This window comes from Phalacrocorax carbo, chromosome 12 (assembly GCF_963921805.1).
Source record: "Phalacrocorax carbo chromosome 12, bPhaCar2.1, whole genome shotgun sequence".
Taxonomy (NCBI): domain Eukaryota; kingdom Metazoa; phylum Chordata; class Aves; order Suliformes; family Phalacrocoracidae; genus Phalacrocorax; species Phalacrocorax carbo.
In genome coordinates, this window is record NC_087524.1 from 17,117,404 (window position 1) to 17,141,794 (window position 24,391).

At 42.4% G+C, this 24,391-nt stretch overlaps 1 protein-coding gene across 5 annotated transcripts in view; it reads left to right on the forward strand.

The window, feature by feature from the left end:
- The window catches only part of INPP5F (inositol polyphosphate-5-phosphatase F), a 52,416-nt gene that overhangs the window by 13,015 nt on the left and 15,010 nt on the right, over positions 1-24,391 (forward strand). The window contains exons 2-8 of one of the 5 annotated variants that reach the window (XM_064464261.1): positions 9,641-9,721; positions 15,601-15,737; positions 17,088-17,216; positions 17,904-18,071; positions 18,465-18,521; positions 20,095-20,293; positions 22,706-22,885. In XM_064464261.1, coding sequence (XP_064320331.1) covers positions 9,641-9,721; positions 15,601-15,737; positions 17,088-17,216; positions 17,904-18,071; positions 18,465-18,521; positions 20,095-20,293; positions 22,706-22,885 — 951 coding nt within the window. Of the gene's footprint in view, positions 1-9,640; positions 9,722-15,600; positions 15,738-17,087; positions 17,217-17,903; positions 18,072-18,464; positions 18,522-18,868; positions 19,020-20,094; positions 20,294-22,705; positions 22,886-24,391 lie in introns of those variants that run through there. The other 4 variants (XR_010375009.1, XM_064464264.1, XM_064464262.1 and 1 more) reach the window with 4 other exon arrangements.

A 24,391-nucleotide genomic window follows, 5' to 3' on the forward strand; every position in this document is an offset into this window, starting at 1 on the left:
GAGACCTGGACAGGCTGGAGAGCTGGGCTGAGGGGAACCTCATGAAATTCAACAAAAGCAAGTGCAAGGTCCTGCCCCTGGGGAGGAACAATCCCATGCACCAGTACAGGCTGGGAGCTGAACTGCTGAAAAACAGCTCTGCTGAGAAGGACCTGGAAGTGCTGGTAGGCAGCAAGGTGACCCTGAGCCAGCACCGGGCCCTTGTGGCCAAGAAGGCCAACAGTGTCCTGGGGTGCATTAAAAGGAGTGTGGCCAGCAGGCTGAGGGAGGTTATCCTCCCCCTCTACTCTGCCCTAGTGAGGCCACATCTGGAGTGCTGTGTCCAGTTCTGGGCCTCCCAGTTCAAGAAAGGGAACTACTGGAGAGAGTCCAGCGAAGAGCTATGAAGATGATGAGGGGTCTGGAGCATCTCCCTTATGAGGAAAGGCTGAGAGACCTGGGTTTGTTCAGCCTGGAGAAGAGAAGACTTAGGGAGGACCTTATCAATGCCTATAAATATCTAAAGGGTGGGTGTCAGGATGATGGGACTAGGCTCTTTTCATTGGTGCCCAATGCTGGGACAAGGGGCAATGGGCACAGGTTGGAACACAGGCAGTTCCATCTGAATATGAGAAAAATTCCTTCCTTGTGCAGGTGCCAGAGCAGCGGCACAGGCTGCTCAGAGAGGCTGTGGAGTCCATTCCCTGGAGACATTCAAACCTGCCTGGATGTGTTCCTGTGCCCCCTGCTCTGGCTGTGCCGGCTCAAGGAGGGGGTTGGATGAGATGATCTCCAGAGGTGCCTTCCAACCCCTGCCATGCTGTGAAGTCAAAATTATTGTTTCCTTATATCTGTAATTAAAACAAAATCTTTCTTTCTCTTTCTTAATCTCTAGTAAGTTACTAGAAGAAAACATCACTTGTGATCCAGAGGTTTCCTATTAATATCTCTTGTCATACCAGGAAATCAGTGGTGTAAAAGGACTTAGATGGTACTCCAGATTACTAGGCTTGTATTAACTGTAGTACACTCTCAGTGGTTTGGTTCTTTAAATTCTTCTTGAGCCTAGCTTTTTTTTGGCTGCTTGATGTTTCTAGCTCTCACAGTGGAATATGAATGCAGAAGTCAATTGCAAAGATAGCAAAAAGTATATTAAGTCTAAGACAATAAGCTCTAGAAAATTTCCAGGGGTGAAGACAAGACTCTGGGGTTCTGTGCGTGAACTGGGAAAGAAGGTAGAAGACTTGGTTGTGAGGAAAGCTGCTTGTGTTTCTTTCCTGTAAGTTTGATAGTGCTGAGTTTCCACTCAGCATACAGATGCTCTTGCATGCTATTTGAACTGAAACTCTGAGCTTAGGCTGTCCTAGAATTTGCTTTGTATGAGCACAAGTCTTTGGCATACAGATACAAGATGAGTGTAGGTACTTCAGCAAGGTTTGAGGGTAAATCAAATTGTTCACACTGTCATAGCCAATGTAACTTATTTCCTGGTGCTCAGCTATCTGTTTTAGTCTCCTTAAGAACTTGATTTAATTATGGTATGATTCATACTAGGTTCTGTACAGACCAAGTAACTGTCTGCAGCACCCTTACAGTGAAACTGGATGTGCTGGTTTTGGCTGAGAAGGGGTTAATTCTCCTCACTGTGGGGGGCGGCTGCCTTTCCAGCTTCCCGCGCTCTGCCGCGTGGCGGGGGGGGCTGGGAGGGGCAGGGCCATGGTGGGGGCGGCTGACCCCGACTGGCCAATGGCAGGTTCATTCCATACCACGTGACACCACGACCAATATATTGAGGTGGGGGCAGCTGCAGCGCCAGCGCGGAGGCGGCGCGGCGTCAGGTCGGCGGCGGCTGCGGCGCGGGCAGTTTGTTCCGGCGGTTCGTTTCCCCCTCTCCCCTCCCTTCCCCCTCCCCCGGGGCTTTGCGCCTCTCGTTGTTCTCCTTTACATTGCATTTCTGTTGTTGTTTCTTTTAATTTTAATTATTAAACTGTTCTTATCCCAACCCACGAGCGTTACCCTCCTGATTCTCTCCCCCATCTACCGGTGGGGCAGTGAGCGAGCGGCTGTGTGGGGCTGAGCTGCCGCTAAACCACGACAGTCTTTTTGGCGCCCAACGTGGGGCTCAAGGGTTGGAGATAACAACAGCTGCTGGTCACAGCACCATGTTGTCCTTTTTGCAGTTGGTGTTACAGATTGGTGTTGATTTGTTGAGTCTGCTGTGTTCTGCTGTGATCAGTAACGTTTTGCCTACAAGATTTGTTATACAAACACTCGTTTTCAGCTTTATCTGGTATTTGGGGTTTTTGCTGAAACCGTTACTGTACTTCGGATACCACCTTGTTGAGGCAATTAGCAATTATATCTCCTCCTCTGAGAGATTTTATATGGAGGAAATACAGAATAATACCTTTGCAACTTTGTTCTATGATGTCTGTGCCTTTGTTACAACAACGTCTTTGTATCTTGAACATCCTTGGGTGGTTAAGGTGCACTTATTGTTAGTTTTTGGGCAGGTTGTTTTGGTTTTGACTAAGCAACTTAAGAATATCACCCAGAAATCTGCCCCGAGGCTTGATAGTTACGAGTGGCAGGGCATGTGGGACAGCATGGGCAAATACCTAGGGCAGTGGGCACCCCCAGTGTTTTGGAGTTTCACCCCCGAACAAGTGCAGAATCCTAAAAAACTAGTAGAATATTTGGAGAAAGTATGTTGTTACGCTGGGAACTCCAGAGAGACACAGATAACTGCAACATGCTGGGGTCTGGCCCATGCATACCGAGCCCTGCTCAGCAGCATTCAGTGCCCCCAGGGGGAAGAGAATGTCTCTGGATTGAAATGCAAAGTGACTGGCGCTGTAGACAATCCAGCCCTGACGACAGGCACTGCAGCCACTCAAACCCCCACAACAAGTACCGGAGCTAGCTCAGAAAATAAACCCGTACCAGTATCAGTTGCCCCCATACACAAGACAAAATATTGGAAGCGGACATCAACTCGTTTAGAACGGGATGATGAAGAACCAGGGCCATCGCGGGGAGAGGAGGGAGAAGTAATAAATGAAATAGAGACCACCCGATCCCTGTCCTTAAGCGAGTTGTGAGATATGCGAAAAGATTATAGCCGTCGTTCAGGTGAGCACATTGTCACCTGGCTGCTCCGACGCTGGGATAATGGGGCCAGTAGCCTGGAACTAGAGGGAAAAGAAGCCAAACAATTGGGATCCCTTTCTGGGGAAGGGGGCGTTGACAAAGCAATTGGAAAAAAAAACACAAGCCCTCAGCCTCTGGAGGTGACTCCTGTCTGGAGTGAAGGAAAGGTATCCCTTTAAAGAAGATGTTACACATCGCCCAGGAAAGTGGACAACTCTGGAGAAAGGCATCCAGTATCTAAGGGAATTAGCGGTGTTTGAGGTGATTTATGGTGACCTGGACGATCAACGGTCATCCAAAGATCCAGATGAAGCAGAGTGCACACGACCCATGTGGCGGAAGTTTGTACGGAGCGCACCGTCTTCGCATGCAAACTCATTGGCAGTGATGTCCTGGAAAGATGAGGAGACACCAACGGTGGCAGAGGTGATAGATAGACTCCGAGATTACGACACAAATATCTCTTCCTCGCTCGTCTCTGCTGTGGAGAAACTATCCCAAGAGGTCCAGCAACTCAAAGAAGATCTGTCCTACTCCCCACCTCGACAGAGCAGTGTCTCAGCTGTTAGGAGTAAGCGTCCTTTGGCTCAAAGAAGGGGATACACACCACGGGCCACCCTATGGTTCTACCTGCGTGACCACGGAGAGGACATGATGAGGTGGGATGGCAAGCCTACCTCGACCCTACAGGCACGAGTGCATGAACTGCAAGGAAGAACAGTCACTCAGGGGGGCTCTTCCAGGAAAGCTGCTGCTCCAATTTCCAGTGAGCGAGTGCCTAGACAGAGGAGTAGAAGCGCAGATTTTCTTTCTAAGTGTAATAGAAGGACTCCTGATTCACATTTGCAGGAAGTGAGTTGTGACTGCCATGATCAGGACTAGAGGGGCCCTGCCTCCAGCCGGGTGGAGGAAAGGGATAACTGGGCTTACTGGACTGTGTGGATCCGATGGCCTGGCACGTCCGACCCACAGGAGTATAAAGCTTTAGTGGACACCGGTGCACAGTGCACCTTAATGCCATCAAACTATATAGGGGCAGAACCCATCAGTATTGCTGGAGTGACAGGGGGATCCCAAGAGCTAACTGTATTGGAGGCTGAAGTGAGCCTAACTGGCAATGAGTGGCAGAAGCACCCCATTGTGACTGGCCCAGAGGCTCCGTGCATCCTTGGCATAGACTACCTCAGGAGAGGGTATTTCAAGGACCCAAAAGGTTACAAGTGGGCTTTTGGTGTAGCTGCCTTGGAGACGGAGGAAACTGAACAGCTGTCTACCTTGCCCGGTCTCTCAAAGGACCCTTCTGTGGTGGGGTTGCTGAAGGTCAAAGAACAACAGGTGCCAATCGCCACCACAACAGTGCACCGGCGGCAATATCGCACCAACAGAGACTCTCTGATCCCCATCCATAAACTCATTCACCAACTGAGGAGCCAAGGAGTCATCAGTAAAACCCACTCACCCTTTAACAGTCCCATATGGCCAGTCCGGAAGTCTAAGGGAGAGTGGAGACTAACAGTAGACTATCGTGGCCTGAATGAAGTCACTCCACCGTTGAGTGCTGCTGTGCCAGACATGCTAGAACTTCAATATGAACTGGAGTCAAAGGCGGCCAAGTGGTATGCCACAACTGATATCGCTAATGCATTCTTCTCAATCCCTCTGGCAGCAGAGTGCAGGCCACAGTTTGCTTTCACATGGAGGGGCGTCCAGTACACCTGGAATCGACTGCCCCAGGGGTGGAAACACAGTCCTACCATTTGCCATGGACTGATTCAGACTGTACTGGAACAGGGAGAAGCTCCAGAACACCTTCAGTACATTGATGACATCATTGTGTGGGGCAGCACAGCGGAAGAAGTTTTTGAGAAAGGAGAGAAAATAGTCCAAATCCTTCTGAAAGCTGGTTTTGCCATAAAACAAAGTAAGGTGAAGGGACCTGCACGAGAAATCCAGTTCTTAGGAATCAAATGGCAAGATGGTCATCGTCATATTCCAATGGATGTGATCAACAAAATAGCAGCCATGTCTCCACCAACTAGCAAAAAGGAAACACAAGCTTTCTTGGGCGTTGTGGGTTTTTGGAGAATGCATATTCTAAATTACAGTCTGATCGTAAGCCCCCTCTATCAAGTGACCCGGAAGAAGAATGATTTCAAATGGGGCCCTGAGCAACGACAAGCCTTTGAACAGATTAAACGAGAAATAGTCCATGCAGTAGCTCTTGGGCCAGTCCGGGCAGGACAAGATGTAAAAAATGTGCTCTACACTGCAGCCGGGGAGAATGGCCCTACCTGGAGCCTCTGGCAGAAAGCACCAGGGGAGACCCGGGGTCGACCCCTAGGGTTTTGGAGTCGGGGATACAGAGGGTCTGAAGCCCGCTATACTCCAACTGAAAAAGAGATATTGGTAGCATATGAAGGGGTTCGAGCTGCTTCAGAAGTGGTTGGTACTGAAGCACAGTTGCTCCTGGCACCCCGACTGCCAGTGCTGGGCTGGATGTTCAAAGGAAACATCCCCTCTGCACATCATGCAACTGATGCTACGTGGAGTAAATGGGTTGCACTGATCACCCAGCAGGCTCGAGTAGGAAACCCCAGTCGCCCAGGAATCTTGGAAGTGATTATGGACTGGCCAGAAGGCAAAGATTTTGGATTATCACCAGAGGAGGAGGTGACACGTGCTGAAGAAGCCCCACTGTATAACAAACTGCCAGAAAATGAGAAGCAATACGCCCTGTTCACTGATGGGTCCTGTCGCCTTGTGGGAAAGCACCGGAGATGGAAGGCTGCTGTATGGAGTCCTACACGACAAGTAGCAGAAACTGCTGAAGGAGAAGGTGAATCGAGCCAGTTTGCAGAGGTAAAGGCCATCCAGCTGGCCTTAGACATCACTGAACGGGAAAAGTGGCCAGTGCTCTATCTCTATACTGACTCCTGGATGGTGGCAAATGCCTTGTGGGGCTGGCTGCAGCAATGGAAGCAAAGCAACTGGCAGCGCAGAGGCAAACCCATCTGGGCTGCCGCACTGTGGCAAGATATTGCTGCCCGGGTAGAGAAACTGGTTGTAAAGGTACAGCATGTGGATGCTCACGTCCCCAAGAGTCGGGCCACTGAAGAACATCGAAACAACCAACAGGTAGATGAGGCTGCCAAGACTGAAGTGGCTGAGGTGGATCTGGACTGGCAGCATAAGGGTGAACTATTTCTAGCTCGGTGGGCCCATGACACCTCAGGTCATCAAGGGAGAGATGCAACATACAGGTGGGCTCGTGATCGAGGGGTGGACTTGACCATGGATATTATTGCACAGGTTATCCACGAATGTGACACATGCGCTGCAATCAAGCAAGCGAAGCGGGTAAAGCCTCTGTGGTATGGGGGACGATGGCTGGAATATAAATATGGGGAGGCCTGGCAAATTGATTATATCACACTCCCACAGACCCGCCAAGGCAAGCGTCATGTGCTTACAATGGTAGAAACAACGACTGGCTGGCTGGAAACATATCCTGTCCCCCACGCCACTGCCCGGAACACTATCCTGGGTCTTGAGAAACAAGTCCTGTGGCGACATGGCACCCCAGAGAGAATTGAGTCAGACAACGGGACTCATTTCCAAAATGGCCTCATAGACACCTGGGCCAAAGAGCATGGCATTGAGTGGGTGTATCACATCCCCTATCACGCACCAGCCTCTGGGAAAATTGAACGGTACAATGGACTGTTAAAAACTACACTGAGAGCAATGGGGGGTGGAACATTCAAGCACTGGGATACACATTTAGCAAGAGCCACGTGGTTAGTCAACACGAGGGGATCTGCCAGCCGAGCTGGCCCTGCCCAGTCAGAATCCTTACGTACTGTGGAAGGGGATAGAGTCCCTGTAGTGCACACAAAAAGTATGCTGGGCAAAACAGTCTGGGTTCTTCCTGCCTCCGGCAAAGGCAAACCCATTTGTGGGATTGCTTTTGCTCGAGGACCTGGGTGCACTTGGTGGGTGATGCAGGAGGATGGAGAAATCCGATGTGTGCCTCAAGGGGATTTGATTTTGGGTGAAAACAGTCAATGAACTGAATGGCACAATGTGAACTGCTATATAATACTGTGTGTCACCTCTGTGTTGTACCAATGATATCAGAGTACGAGCCTCCCAACCCATGGAAGATCAACTATGAAACAAGCCGTGCAGCAGTGATGGAACGATGACTGACTCGGTATGCAGCGACCCAACGCCACACACCATCTCTCCCACCCGGAAAGACTGATACAACAGATGGAGCCCAGAGTCATGGACTGGGTGAACTCAATGGACATTTTTAATGGACATTGTACAGGGAAGGTCCATGAACTAAGGGAATGATGTCTGTGTATTATGTTAAAGGATGGGAAGGGGAGGGGTGGTGGTTGGTATGGTTGTATTGCATTATATGGGACCTGGGCATGGTGTAAATGGTATGGAATAAGGGGTGGAGAATGTGCTGGTTTTGGCTGAGAAGGGGTTAATTCTCCTCACTGTGGGGGTCAGCTACCTTTCCAGCTTCCTGCGCTCTGCCGCGTGGCGGGGGGGCTGGGAGGGGCAGGGCCATGGTGGGGACGGCTGACCCCGACTGGCCAATGGCAGGTTCATTCCATACCATGTGACACCATGACCAATATATTGAGGTGGGGGCAGCTGCAGCGCCAGCGCGGAGGTGGCGCGGCATCGGGTCGGTGGGTGGCGCGCGGCTGCGGCGCGGGCAGTTTGTTCCGGCGGTTCGTTCCCCCTCTCCCCTCCCTTCCCCCTCCCCCGGGGCTTTGCGCCTCTCGTTGTTCTCCTTTACATTGCATTTCTGTTGTTGTTTTCTTTTAATTTTAATTATTAAACTGTTCTTATCCCAACCCACGAGTGTTACCCTCCTGATTCTCTCCCCATCTACCGGTTGGGAGTGAGCGAGCGACTGTGTGGGGCTGAGCTGCCGCTAAACCACGACACTGGAAGAACCAGGATTTTCTCTGCAGATATGGTCCATAATGTGTGTAACCAGGCTGTACCATTTAATTGTAGCTCTGTACTGCATCCTGCAAATATAACTTCAAAGTCTCTTACCATGTGCTTTTCGTTCTTGCCTGTCTGCATACAAGCACACATGATATAACCCATTTAAATAAGTTCAGTTTAGATCTGTCCTGACTTAAACTACTTCTGTTGTATCTTGTGTAAATGCTTGTATTTAATGATGAAATTAGCTGAGTCTGGTTTACTATTAAATGTTGTGCTGAAAGCTATGAATAAATGTGTGTTCTTGGAATAGCAAAGTCTTGGTTATAAATGTTTCAGGGAGGATACAGTGTTTGAAAATCAGTATGTAAAAGTATTGAACTGACTATCAAGTTGTCACCTGCAGATCTCAGACTTCTAAGAAGAAACTAAGGCCTTGTAATCAAGTGTGTAGGTGAAGGATTTGTACCCTTCTGTATCTTAAGATATTGTGTGAGTTTTTTATTTCAAATCTTCATCTCCTTACACTGGGAGCCAAGATGTTGAAACTGGAGAAATTCTCCCACCTTGGAACAAGTGACTTTTGGTAGATAATAAGTTCCTTGTCCTTCTTGGTGTAGAAAAACCTTCTCTTCTCCTTTTGTCTTTGCAATTTTGTTCTCTACTACGCAGATGTTAATTGCTTTTGAGGATTTGTTTTCACTTAAAAGATTTGACCTAGGAAACTTATTCTTTCCCACAGTCCTGAACTCTTGAACAGGTACTACACCACTATTGGGAACTCTTAGTGAGTATCAGCAATGCGTGTGTGTGACCACAGGATGCTCTTCATGTTTATATGATTCACTGACTTGCATCAAGTGATGGCTTGCATGCAGGTTGAGAGGAGTACCCTTCACAGATTAGGAAGTTGATAGTGCTGCCTTCCTGCTTCCTCTTCTGCTTCCTATGTAGTTCACTGGAATTTCTTAACAGTGGGAGAACTAGAAACCTAAAGCTTAACTCTGTGTACTTTGGTATTCCATGTAGTTGTGTTTTAATAAAAGAGGAAGTGTGTGTGCATGTATATAGAAAGAGGATGTGAAACTAATAGTAATTGGATAGGTATGAGAGAGAGGTGGGGCTGAACGTTAACATCTGCTAGGTTTTTGAAGCTGTGTTAACCTAGTGACCTGCATTCAATTTCACTATAGCTTTGTAGAATTTCACTTAAGTTACAAATTCTAATGGATATTAGAAGAATTAAGCCTCCATTAAACTGAATCACTGTAGCCCAAACCAATTATGTGGGTTTTTTCTGAAATATTTGGGGCAGGGCTTTGAACTGGAAGCTTAGTAATTTGGTCATAGCTACTGGTAACAAGTAAAAACTGAACAGCATATGTATCCTACTCTTACTGCAGGAACTGTGGTGTATTTTCTACCCTCTAAGGTGGGGAAAGTGAAGAGAATGACTATCACTGGATTAATTTTCCTGTTGAGTTTACTTTAAAAAAAACAAACAAACAAACAGGAGCTTTGTTCTTTTTTGCAGCCACTGATCTTCTTTTGGCTTGGAATCCCATTTGTCTGGGCCTGGTAGAGGGAGTCATTGGTAAAGTTCAGCTTCATACAGGTATGTGGTTGGTTTTTTCACTTTTTTGTTTCTGTTACTGCTAATGCTCTGTGTTTTCAAGTCAGTGATGTTACAAATAACAATGTGTAGCTCAAATGGAATTATGTAGTGTTCTTTGCCACAGAGGAGTACTCCTCAACTATGTGAACTTGTCAGAGTGATTATATTATATCTGAGGTTGCAAATGCTCTGTATTTCCCAGTGTATGTTGGAGTAGAAATTTGTGTTTGAAGTTCTATCTGAGTCTCCATGTGAGATGCATAAAATTTGTGCACTTTTTTGAATAAACCTTTCAGGCAGTTCTTTGTTCTTCTATGGTACAGTGCAAAAACTAATGATGGAAGCTTTCACAAAAATATAAGGCTTGAATTCTCAATGCTATATGAAAACCTGAAGAGCAATTACTACCTTGGTAGATGACTATTTGAAAGTAAAAGGAACACAAACTTATTTGTAGTTAAATGTCAGACATAGCTATAAAATGAAAGCAGGTGTAGAATGCATTGTGATTTAATGCTAAGCCTGTCTCTGATTCTACGAACTTTTTCCTGTAAAATAAGGTCAGTGCTCTTTCAGCTTTAGTCAACTGTGAATTCCTGTAGCCATAATAAATACTTACTTTGATATATACCAGTTTTGTTTAGAAAGATTGTTCTGCCAGTAGAGCTCTAGATATCTATTTACTGTCAGGTAGGAAAGCTAGCCGTAAACTCTGCTTCACTTACTGTGTGCTGTGCTTTTTGTGAATGCTTAGACCCTGCATTTTTAAGTAGTGCCTGGCAATATGATCAATACAGGTAAAGTTTCAAGTGTGTTCCAGGATAGCAGGATGGATTAAGTGCTAAAATGGATCAGATGTTTGTGGTCCGGTGAAAACAAACAGATTAGTCAAGAGGGAAGTAGCATACTAGCAACAGGGGAGGAAAGAAGACGGGGCTAGTATACCACTGCACGAGCATGTGACAGATCTAGTTCTAGGAAGTGCTTGGCTCCGTAGTTTTTGTAATCCTTAGGTCTTGTTTCTGAGTAATAGTTCAGAACCCATCTCTCCATGAAACTTATGAGCGTGTCCTCTTTCCAATTATATCGCTTCATCTTTGAGTTTCACCTCATATTTTTGTCTATGCTCCTTCTACAGAACTATTCTGCATCCTTTTTCAGATCTTATGTTATGAAGTGGTTCAGACACTGTCATCTCACTTTCTCTTCTCATCCAGGTTGTCTGTGCTATGTGGCTGTTCATGACGAACGATGGCTGAGCTCCAGTAATGGCCGCCTCCTGCTGTGGGAGAATGTTCAGTGATTGTTTTTAGCATGAGGTGTTTGTGTCTTGTGGTGTGGGTTGTTTTTTTCCTCTTTATATTTTTTTAAACAAAACACTTAGGTACACAAAGGCCTTCTGTCTCTAGGGAGTCTAGTATAAAAGCCTTTGAACAGGGAAGACCTTGTCAAACACTTTCTGGAAGATTTAGTATGTTATGGCAACTGAATATCCTTGCATGTGTGCTTATTGTCAGGCACTTCCTCTGCTTGTGAAAGCTGAGTTGCAACTTTCCCCAGCATGTGACACTCAACAGATGCCAGCTTGCTGTTGTCAAGTAAATTAAGATTGTCAGGTAATAAGCCTGATATCTGGTCTTCTTTCCATGTGTCCTGTACAGCTGATTAATCAATTATGCTTATCCAGGCACTCAGTAGCTGCTTAGGCCAGTGGAGGCATTTTGTTTCCTCTGTGCCTTGTTCAGATGATATCACAAACTGTTCACCTTGTTGTTGATATTCTGGTATTTAATGATGTAACTGTCCTGTAAACAGACATTTATTTTTCTACCTTTAATATCTGAAGAAAGGTATTCTCCAGCTGTTTATCTTTAACCTTCTGCTGAGAACAGCTCCCTTGAATCTGCTGCTGATGAGTGTCCTCCATTAGGCTGCAGACAAAATGGGAGGGCTGACTGATGTCTTACATAGGCCTCTTGAAACCTATTATTGTCAATGAACTCTCAGTTGACCATATTCAAGTGTAGGTTTATGTTATCCCCTAGCTGAATCGTCCAGTGCTCTGTAACAGTAACCTGTCCTCATTACTTATTCTTGTATCAATCTTTGTCACCTGGAAACTTTATCAGCAGAAGTTGTATAAATATTTAACGTTGCTGGACCATTATCTCCAGACTTACTAAGAGTACTGTGCTGTCGAAGCTGGGTGAAATGCTTTTCTCCCAGAGCTGATCTGGAATAGGGGGACTTGTTGCTCTGATTTCTTCTCCTCTGCCCCCAGACTACAATGGTCAGACAACTTAAACTGAAGCTCTTTTGGCTAACTGGAGTCCTGTATGGGCTTGTCCTGCTCAGAACGTTGTTGTAAGCTATTGTTAGAAAGAAGTACTGATGTGTTTTTAAAATGCTTAGCACATACTGACTAATACTGGAAACTAAATACTTTATTACGCATTGAAATTGCTATCAGTGTACTCTCAAGTTGTCACTAAGCCTGTATTCACTTTAATGCCTTGGACATAGACCCTTGCATGCTCCTGAAAGATTTGCTTAATGCAAGAATGCTGGAGTAGTCCTAAAATGACCTTGAAATGTCCTTGTAGTCAGTATTGGGTTGTCCTTAATTTAGCATTGAAATACCCTTGGCAAATTGCTGTAACTAGGAATGGGATTTAATTTACTCTTGCTGGCTTTATTGCTGGCCTAGTACAGGAGAATTTGTAGAAAAACTTCTGTGGCAGGGAAGCAGTCTTGTAGAAATCACCTAGCCAATATTACATGGTTTATTTTAATTCTTTAAAGATTTTTCTCCATGCGAGGTTCAGTTGTTCATCTGGACATAACTGTACATTCACATTGGAGATGAAAGTCTACTTAAAGTATCATTTGGCTCTTCCCCAATACTGAATTTTCTTAAACAATAAGATGCCTGTTTTTTGGGGGGCACCCAACACAACAAAGCCTTAATTGAATATCAGAATGCAAGAATATGGTCTCTTATATTGGTAGCCTGAAATGGAATAATTTTTGCTCAGATACTAAACAAGTTGATCAAACATTGTAGTGCTAGGATATGCTCAGAGTTAACACTGTATATCTGACTAGAACCAAAGCTGGATTTCTTAACCAGTTCCAGCAACTTGGAATCATACAATGGTTTGGGTTGCAAGGGACCTTTAGAGGTCATCTTACCTTCCACCTAGCTCATTCATTGCCACCACATGTTTTTATGTTTCCAGGTCAAAGCACACCCATATACAGTTTAGCATCTGTACTTGTGTCAATTTGGTCTTTCAGTGCTGGTTAATAAAGACCCAAATTAAATGCTGCTGGCAAGGTTTCATAAACTCAGTAAACAGAAGGGGAGTTCCTCCTTCCCTATCCCCAGGAAAGGAAAGCTATTTATGTTAGCATACCTCTGAATCTTTATAGAAACAATGAGTGGCTCAGCATCTGAAATATCTTCAATGAGATGTAACTGCTGCCATTTCTAACTTTATCCAGTCAACAACTTAAAACATTCTTTTTGCATGCAACCAACTTAAGTTATTCAAGTAACAAAATATAAGAAAATGGGAGCATGGAATTTCTTGGCTAAAATAAAACTAATTGCAAAAAGGAGCATTTATAGTAAACTTACGCACAGTTTGAGAACTTACTGCAAAAAGCATTTGGAGAAACTGGATGCTAGATTGTTTAGGAACTGTTAGAGAATAAACAAGCAGTGGTGTGCTGACAGTGTTGAAGCAAAGGAGGAGCTAAACTGTCTCAATGAGGAATGGGAGATAATAGCTTACTTTAGGTATAGTCCTTTAATTTAGTTGTTGCCATCTGCTCTGCCATAGTTCATACAATGCTAAAAATGACCTCTGTATCTTAAGAGATGATTTAAAACATGCACTATTCTGAAATGACATAGCTGTAGTGTTCTCCTGTAAATACTGTACCTCCCACATTGAGTAGACATATAATTTTTTTTTTTTAAAAAAAGCTATTCTGTGGAACTATGTTTTTAACTGCAGAAACACATTCTCTATTTAGGGTTTCAGTCACTTAGATATTGCTGGCACTTATAATATGCTGCTTCTATGGCTATTGTTGAAGTTTTTACTTTAGGGCATACTTTATCTGCATAATTACTTCCTGACTGTTTTCTTTTGATCTGCTGGGGATTTCCTGTTTTCTTTCAATATTTTGTGGCTCTGGCATTAATACAAGTAGTGTTTTGAAATGTGTACCAAGATGACTTTGAGTGCATTTTTAAAAATGGATACAGAACTCACTTGGCTGTATTAAGCTCCTAAGTTCTTGTTTACTGCTAGCAGGGTTGGTTAACATGAGGTAAATTGAAGAGTTACCCAGAGATCTTTTTCTTTTCCAGTTTTCACTAAGGCGTATCTGTTTAGAAATGCCTTTACATCGTGCTTTCCCCCCCGCCCCTCCCCCAATGGAATCATTGATTATTTCACTGGAGCTCTAGATGGCATCCATTCTTAAGAGTATCTGTTTTGTTTGCTGACGTACACGGGTGATCTCATAGGAATGAGTTGTGTGGCTAACCTTCTGTAGGTGGGAATAGATGAGATTATAGGACTGCCCAACAGGAATATTTAGATAGAAGAAACTGCTGCTTATGCATATCTTGTCAGAGTTGGGTTGAAATGTACAAGTTTTTTTTTAAATTGCAGTTATTAGGAAGATGATCACAATTTTGATTAAGCTTTAATTCTATGCTGAGTATATTGGAAAATACGGAAAAAGAGAACAATTCTGGGTGTCCTGTGACTTTAAACACATTATCCTGGATTTTTCTTACACGTTCAGAAGATGAAATACTGGTTAGAATTTACTGAGTGAGGAAAACAGACTTTGTATTTGCTATAAAGCCTCTAAAGAGATTTTTTTCAAAGGCTGTGTATTATATCCAAAGGCATACTATATGACACAATCTACTGTCACGGGTGTGGAAGCATATTTAAGTCTAACATAGCAGGCTTTTAATGCCTGTATATGATCTCTTCAGTTAAACTCAGTTGGCTGCTTCTCAGTTGGGAGTAATAGTGAGTGTAACGTGTGTGTCTAAGACTTTCTGTGCCTTTTCCATTTCTCTTAACAGAACTTTCAGTTTTGACTCTCAAAGGTCCAGCATACTACTAGCATGCTGCTGATCTAACCAAGGGATTAAAATCTGGGAAGCTGATATCCAGGCACTGTTCAGCAGTCAGTGGCAATTGTTGTCCCGTTTCCCTGTCATTTTACAGTGTTGAAGCTATAATTGCAAATGTTGTAGACTGAATGTGTGTATGGAATGCACCTGTTACCAATGTAAACAGCATCTACTTCAGGAATGATGTTGCGAAGCTGTAGACATACAAGAGCTGCTTTATGATGCAGTCCCTGTTTGCTCACCAGATTTCTTACCTCATGAATCTTGTAGTCAGATGCTACCTGTGTCTGTCTTGTTTGCTGTTTTGTACACAACAGAAGGTACAAAGGGAAAATCTTAGCGTACTGTCTGAGCTTGAGCTATTCTTTTCAGATTGTACTGCTACTAGTGAAACTGGTAGGAATGTGCCTCATCCTAGAGATTGCCTAATTGCTATAGATGAAGCAGTGGTAACTTTACCTTTAATGGCTAAGTCAGTGAAATAGTTAATCTCCTTAATATAATAAAGACTGAATAAGTATTGGTTTTTAGAGTGGGTTTTTTAATTGCAATGCATAAGAACAAAACGTAGCAATAATGACTGATTGTTCATTGGAGTCTCCTAGTCAAACGATTCCTGGCAGGAATTGCTTTGGGGAGAAGCTTCTGGCAGACTAATCAAAGTACATGCCTGATAGACAAATCAAAGTATCTAGTAATCTTTTTTTTCCAGAGTTACCATGGTGGCTACTTCTAATTCGTCAGAAAGCACTGATTGGCAAACTTCCAGGAGACCATGAGGTTTGCAAAATAACAAAGATTGCAGTGATTCCACTTTCTGAAACAGAACCTCAGGATCTGGAATTAGAGGTATGACTATCTTCATTGAATTCTAACTTTCTTCCTTCTTCAGTGAAATTTCGATGTTAAAAACATGCCTCTTATCTCTTTTCCCTGGTCTATGCAGACATACTGAACATTTTGTGCTTTTTAAATACCGTTTTTTGTTTAAAAGGGTGGGTTTTTTTTTCTAATAGAAATCACAAGTTCTGCTAGGCAGGGAAATTATAATAAAATTATGCCCAGATTTCATAAAGACCCTTGAAAATGTCATACAAGAACAAAATTTTTTTAGTGTAATTGAGCAACAGATCACTTGAGAACGGAACTGAATCCACGGGCATCATCTAGAGGGACAGAGTTGTAGACTAGAACAGAAACATTGGTTTTTGCTTTAAAAAAAAGCTCTTCTGATTACTTCTTAATGGCTAGGATGGCAAGACTCAGTAAATTCTAGTACTCTAAGATAATGTACACCATGGTTAGACTGTTGGGAGAACAGTTCTGGCTTCGGGCTTCTTTTCTGAGCGTGTGGCAGGGGGAGTGATGATGGGGAGGATGACTTGTGATAGCCTCCATGATGCTGTCATACAGGCACGAGAATCCTTCCCTGAAGAGGGAAAGAGTAACATGGAATCTCAAAAGCTTTGGAACTCCAGGAGCATGAAGAGCTGCTGAAGCAGGACTTCAGAGTCTGGGCATTAGAACCTCCCAGAGTCTGAGATTCAAGAAAATGACTTGATATCTAGATGTAACACATTTCTGTTGTTAGCTGTGTAGGCAAGAACATGCTACATCTGCTAGGTGCTTCTGTGTCTAGAAACCTGTCCAAGAATTCAGGTTTGCAGTGCCCTCTCCCAGGTATTTCAACTGACCTACTCCTGAGGTTATCCCTGGATAGCTCAAAGATAGAGCTTCATGTGTTTGGGGGAAGAGCTGCCATATCTTCACCCCCTCCTGATCCAGAGAGTGTATTTTTTTAAGGGATGCTCTTGCTTCCACCCTGTTCTTGGAATCTTAGTTCTATAACTTGGTTTCAAGGGAAACCCTTACTTTAAATGTTGCAGATGTACATTTTCTCCTTTTGGAAAAAAGAAGAGTAATACTAATTTACACTGTAATTTGGTTGGGAAGTTGAGGTGGGTCTGGGTACTCAAGTCATGTAAAATTGAGGCAGACATCCTCACAGGATAAAATGCCTCTTATAAAGAAGAGGGAGAAATATGCTATAGATAGAAACCTGTGTGATCCCCCTGTGTTTCAGAGCATCTCCCCTATGCTTGTGGACATTAGTCTTGCTTTTGTAGATTTTAATTAAAATTTCCTTGAACTTATTAAAGAGTATTTAAGTGTTGGCTTTAATTCAATATAATTATTTAGCTTTGTAAAAAGCACCATTTTGGGATCAACAAGCCGGAGAAGATTACACAGTCTCCAGATGATACAAAATTTCTGCTGAAGACTTTTACTCAAATTAAATCAAATGTGTCTGCTCCAAATAAAAAGAAGGTAAAGCTTTCTACTGGTTTCTTGTGTTTTTTTTCCAAAATATTTAGTTGATAATTCAAAGGCTGTGGTGGATGATCAAATGAAGTTCTGAGACCTAGAAAGAGAACTCATGGAAAAACTACAGAATGTGCAGCTGCTGTCTTGAAGTTCAGTTTAATTTTTTGTTGTTTAACTATTGCCCTTCTATGACTCTTCATTTTGTAATTCTATAATTCTGGCAGAATTACCAAGACTGCCTTCTTACCAGGATTTCCTTCTAGTGGCATTCTAAACTTCTACAAATTGCTCTGCATAAGCATATCTTCCCACATAGAATTGGAGACAAAATTTGATGCACAGTTCCTCAGAGAACACCATACGATCTTATCAAAATGCTTTTTACACAGTAATGACTTGGATTTGGAAGTCCAAACAGTATTAGAACAGGTAGATGTGGTATTTCAGAATCTTGAGACTGAAACTTCTGGAGTATGTTTCAGGGTCTGACTGCTCTGAATGCCCTTACTGCTAAAAGTATAATATCATGATATTTCTAAAGATGCTGGCCCTTGTGTTTATCTCTGCTAGGAGACCCTGCCCCTCAATGAGAAAATGCTTGTCCTGCAGGGTTAGAAATGGCATTTAGCAAATGTGGCTGGAGTCTTTTTCAATCAAAAAGAAAGACATAAGTCATTACTTCTCTTTCAGATTAAAGAAAGCAAAGAAAAAGAAAGGCTGGAGAAGAGATTATTGGAGGAGTTGTTCAAAATGTTCATGGATTCAGACTCCTTTTACTACAGCATGACCTATGACCTAACAAATTCTGTGCAGAGGCAGAGTGCATGTGAGAAAACTAACTTACCACTGTGGCGAAAAGTAAGTGTTTGCGTGTGTGTTTGGTGGTTGTTTCTTTTTTTGGGGGGGGGGGGGGGGGGGGAACGACTGGTGTGTGTGGGTGAGAAGGTGGTGGGTTTGTTTGTTTTTGGGAGATGTGCTGTTCAATAATGTATGTGGTCCAAACTTGACTGGTTATATTCTCTGCTGGTATAATCTACAGCAACTGAAAATCTTGCCCTGTAACCAGCTTCAGTGCAAGGAAATGAAACAAAAATCTCCAGTGGCATGTCTTGAACTGAGCTGTTATATTCAAAAGTACTGAACACTAGACTTGCATATATAGTTGTAGTGAGTAACGGTGGTGTCTTTACCAAAGATATTGCCAAACCTTACTTAAAATATTGCGAAAACTGCCCTTTTGGTTTTTAACAGGTTGATGACAGATTCTTCTGGAACAAACACATGATTGAAGATCTCATTAGCATTGATGTGAGTCTTATTTCTAACAATAACATGTATTATGGTAACTCTTCTTTGGTTTTAACTGAAATGTTTACTTAAGGCCTTATAGAAATCTACTCAAAAACCTGCTTGGCAGGCAGGTCAGGATCAGGGCTGTGCGTCCTGAAGCTGAGCAGCTGGCATGACCTTCTTTCCCCAGCTGGCATTACCACCTTCTCCCAGCAGCCTTCTAGTTAGCCTGTGATCATTGCTAATGAATGCACATCAACTGAATTTAAAATTCTGTTACAACAAAGCAATGCAGAATAACTGGGTGTGATATGTTTGTGCTGATTTTTGAAAGTAAACTTAAGATGTATTTATCTGTGAAATAGATTGTCCTTGGACAGAGCTGATTATTTGATCAGGAGAAGGAGCCAGAAAAGAAAGAAACTCTGACTTACAAAATTTTCTTGAGACAAGATTTTTGTCTTCCAAAATGGAGGATACTGTCTTTCTCCTTGAACAGAGTAGGTGATCAATGTAACAGTACTGTAGAACAAGTTATCCTGAACAGCTATTCAGTGCAGTAGATAAAGCATTTTCTTAGTTAATGGGCATAAATGAAACATAGAACAACCACTTTTTCTTCAATATATATATAATCTCACTTCCCTTTAACCTCTAGATAAAGGACTGAGTTACTAACTACTGTATGCCAGTTTAGGTCAAGTCTTACTTTTTTAAAGGTGACAGTGGACATTTACCTTATGTCCTGCATCCCTCTTTGATTAATAATTCTATGTACTCTAATGCTTATGGAGTCAGAGCAGGGTAAACCTAGATGCACTGTGAAAGGTTGTATATAATGCAGGAGTTGTAACATGAAAAATACAACTAGTTAAAGATATAAATGGATAATCTTGAATTAGTATGGAACTCAGATCTAAATTCTGTTTAAGAAATTGAGTTTTTTGGGGTGACAAAGCACTAATGTGCAGAGCCCTGAACCAGTTGGCTTGGGTAATAAGTTAGCCCATACAAAGCTTATGCTAGTATGTTTTGCTGAAAACAGGCTACCAACATTACGTGTTTCAAGATTTTTATCTGTCTACCCATATAAATGTAATATGCTGTATGTCCCCATAGAGGTTGTAAAACTGCCTTAAAGCAGAAACTAGATAATAAATTACTAAATGTGCTGTTCTGTCTGAACTACCTTGGACATGAGAAGTTGCTGCTTTAAGCTTTTAATGTGTTTGAAACATCAGATGTAACACTGTATGAAAACTCCCTTTGGGGAAAAGAAGCTCTTAAATACCTTCTATCCCTAGGGAGCTGGAAGTAGAGGAAGGTACTTTGCCTTGCCTTGATTCAGCTCGCTTCATCTCCACAGAAAAATCTCAAGTTGCTTTCTCTTTCTTCCTCCTAATTTAAAAGTCCTGTGGCTAATGGAGGAAAAATGCTGATATCTCTTATAGAAATGAGACAGGGATATGGCAAAGATTTCTTAAAACATGGAAAGCATGTGAAGCAACTGTTTATAAACATGAGAAATGGCAGAAGTAATTGTAGGTAATGTAGAACCAACAAGAATGTAAATGTTTTTTGTAACCTTCAGAATGCTGAAGTGGACTTCTGGATTATACCCATCATACAAGGATTTGTGCAAATTGAAGAGCTTGTAGTAAACTATAGTGAATCTTCTGATGATGATAAGAGCAGTCCTGAAACTCCTCCTCAGGAATCAACTTGTGTAGATGACATTCATCCAACTTTTCTGGTGGCACTTATTTCACGCCGGAGTCGGCACAGAGCTGGTAGGCAAACATAGCTCAAGGTATTGGGATTGTTCCTGAACACTGGAGAGGGATGCAGAAGATAAAACTTGGAGGAGCTCTGTGGTGTTCAGCAGACAGTCAGCTCTTGTCAAAGTATGTGCTACAGTCTTTTCTGCTTATAGGAGGAAAAGAAAAGGCTGTAGTGCATACAGTGCTACACAGCTGTTACTTAGAGTGGTTACTACATGAGTTTCACTAGTCTCATCTTGGGCACTGAATGCATCTGAGTGTATCAGTTCTGAGATGAAGTTCCATCTTTGCAAAGAACACCTTGATTTAGGACCTTGTGTACAATTCTGTCCTGGTGTATCTCAGTAGGCCTGGGTGGGAGTTAAATTTTCAAAGGTCTTCCTTTTGACGACTTGGCAGGAGCTCATAAGAGGCTTGAAAAGGCATGTGTGTGTGCACACCTGCATCCCAAGAGATGTTTATGTAGGGCCAAGGTGTGAAATGAGAGCCATGCTTTGCTTGAACTTTATTTGATTTATTCTAATAGCAGCAAGGCAAACAGAAATCATTCCTTCTCCTTAGGAGCACAGAAAGAAAGATTTAATCACTTCACAGCTCAGTAGGGCCTGTTCAACTCCAAGCCTTTTCAGTCTATCACACTTTTTAAGGATATTCTCCACCATGTCCAACTCCTTGCCTACACAGTTAAGTTTTTTAACGTGTCAAAACAAGAAAAAAACCCGGTGAGTTTACCCTGATATGGGACTGGCTTTTGTACTGCAGCTCACTTCAATGCATTTAATTCAGTTTCCAGGAAAATTATTTGTCAGAACAACTCAGAGCAAATATTTAAGGGTTTCATGTTAGTGTCTCATTTGCAGTATGCTTTATTATTACTGAAATGTTTTACAGATACAGAAACTGAATCTCAGAGAGCAAATTGCTTATTGATTCCCTCTTACTATTGATGACACTCTGCTCATCTGATTGCTAGCCCAGAGCATAAACTGTGTAGAACTTTCTCCCTTGACAGAAAAAGATTGTTTCAGTAAATTGATCAAATATTTTGACTAATTGTAGGATTGTTTAATTCATTCTGTAACACATAATTTTAATAGTGTTTTCATTTCTGAAATGTTGTAGTTTATAAAACAAAACCCAAAGCAAACAAAGAAAACCAAACCCCATACCCTGAAAACTAGAGGAAACGCTGACTTGAAAGCCTAGGATAATGCTATTTTAAATACACTTACTCTTTATTTGTCAGGCATCGTGTCTGTGATTTAGAAAAAGAATAACCACTGCACCAAATTATCAATGTACCCAAGACCTTAAGGAGAGGTATCATGAGATAAAGGAAGAGACAGCTGCTCTTAAGCTTAAGAGGGCAAGAGCCTAGTGTCTGCAAAAGTTGATATCAAAAGTAAGGGAGCTGTTTCCTGTGTAATGACTTAGTTTGGGTTTTGGTGTAACAGCTGCTACTGTCGGCAGAACATAAGTAAAGGGTATCTGATGCTTTAGTCTAAAGCCCCCTTCTGATTAAATGCTGTAAAACTGCTGTGACATTTTGTGACCCTATAAAGATCACTGATAGGTATTCTACATTCCTCTCACTTCCCTGTTTCTAACCTCTTCCCTCTCTCCCATAGTCCTTAGCTAGGGCTGTTGGGGTTCAGTTCAAAAGTTTGGTCCAGTGCTACTTCAGGACTTGGAACAGAGTTGTTCCAGTTCTGTGGAGCTGAATTTTCTTACTATAAACCATGGCTTGAATCTTTCTCCCACCCTTTTTACTCTTTCCTTCCCTATCCCTTGCTACTACCTGCATCCTTTCTGAAATAGTGAAGTTCTCTCCTTTGAGTAAAGGATGTGAATACACTTACCTGTTTTGTTTTCATAATCGCATCAGAGATGGCTAGGCAAAAACCTGTGTAGTCAGAAGAGCAGTATCTATTCTTAGTGTGCAGAATTAGTTTTAGAGGTTAAAATTGTGGGGGGGAGGGAAGTCTTGTGTTCTGAGGAACATGCAAATCTTAGGCTACTTGTAGGATCTCTTACTGTAAGAAGTGGAGCATCTGCCAGTGAAAGTGGGTCTTCTGGTTCATGTAAAATACCATGCATTGAAGTAAAGCTTTCTACTAAACTTGACAGAACAGGAAATAATGATCCTTTAGGGTGGACTAGATGTATCTGTGACTTTATAGTGCCAGCAGGCTGCCTTGCCCAGTCAACTTACTTTCTGCCGCTCGTAGTATATCAGTAAATAAACTTTATCCATAGAGTCAACCTTTGGGGATTAGACTAGGGTAGGAGTGACCTTTACCACTGGTCGTGGATTTCGGCTAGAATTATCTTCTTGTGTTACTGCTGTCAAAAATTATAACAGAAGTTAATAATCCTAAGACTAATACTTATATATGAATTGATAATTCTGATTCCTTCTAGGAATGCGGTATAAGCGAAGAGGTGTTGATAAAAATGGAAATGTGGCAAATTATGTTGAGACAGAACAATTGATTCATGTTCATAATCATACACTTTCATTTATACAAACGAGAGGCTCTGTGCCTGTTTTCTGGAGTCAAGTTGGATATAGATATAACCCACGGCCCCGACTGGACAAGAGTAAGTATTTGTGTAGAATACCTGAAGATCAGAGTTCCCTTGGAAATAGGTTCATTGGAGTGTTGCTTTATCACTAGTCTTTCAGTGGCACTTTCTACAAGCCAGGAATAACAGTAGTGACTTGACTTCAGTTAATTCCTCCTCTAATTGCAACTATGCGGAGCTGTCTTCTTGTCTGTTGTGAATTCCAACAGGTCTTGAATTTCAGTATTTAATGAAGTACCTGTTTTAAGTCTAGTTGTACTTGTTGCAGTGTTTTCTGGGTTGGGAAGGGAGACAATTTGGCTTTCTTTCTTGAGAACCTGCTTTGGACATTGATGCCTTACAAATATCTTTGTCCATGAAGTTAACTTATGCTGAGGTTCCTTCTGTAATAAGAACTTCTATTTCGATGTGGGAAAACACAAATGTTTCATAACACCAGTTTTGTAATGCACTTTTGTCTTCTCTGAAACTAAGCACTATTTAGTGGGCTTTTTCAGATCTAAATTGCTTTCTTTTCTAATCAAAGATAGTGCAAAACCAAAACATGTAAGATTATTGATGCGACTGTGGCAAATCTGGATGCTTGTGTGAACTAGGTATTCATAGCCTGAACTTTCTTAAAAGATAGAGGTCAAGAAAATCTTCCCTAGGTTTAGCTTTATAAAGGAGAAACTTTCCTTGGAAGGAAGCTATTATATTCATGATCTTGCATAATCAAACTCGTATAAGGATGTCAGTCAACCCAATCCAGCGTGCATCATAAGTGTACTTCTGCAAGTCCAACTTCTGCGTTGGACTCACATTCTCCTCTAGCATTAGCAGGTCTGGTCTTCTGCTATTGAAGACTATTTTCAGCCTTAAAAATAATCTGCTCTTTCAGAGGGGGCTGTGATGTTGGGAAGTTAAAGGACTTTTTCCCTGGGTTTTGAGTAAGACCTAAAAGGGGTCTTCAGGCTTGCTTAGAAGTTGGGCAAAGCACATAATTAAGTTGACAAGCAGTTACTATCATTGCAAGCTTAAGGGCAATGCATCAACAGCTTTGGGTTTCTAGTGACTTTATCACAATAACCTGGAGATTACTGGAGAGGGATGACTTGTCGCCACATTGTGGAAATGGAAATTAAACTCAAAGTGAGGAAAATCAAAAGAAAACACCTCCCAGTGCATGTGTGCCCCCATCCCCCCCATACTTGGAAGCAACACTTGATTAGTTCCAACTGAAAGCTTGTCCTGTGACACCTGTTTATAGAGCTGAGCAGTTTTTTTCCTTTTTTCTAGTAGGATTAGTTTAAAAAAATACTGAGGAATTGCATTTAATTTGATAGATTTACACATAGCAATTGAGACTGAGGAATCAGCGGTGCCTTGAATCAGCTGGATGGTTGTTTTTGGTTTTTAGTTAAAGTAGTTTTATCTTTTAGGAGAACTGGATTATACTTTCAGTATTATCCCCTGTCCTGCATGTCCCCCCTTTGCAATTTGCAAACCTTTCTTGTACTTCAGTTTGCTTTTGAAAAGATG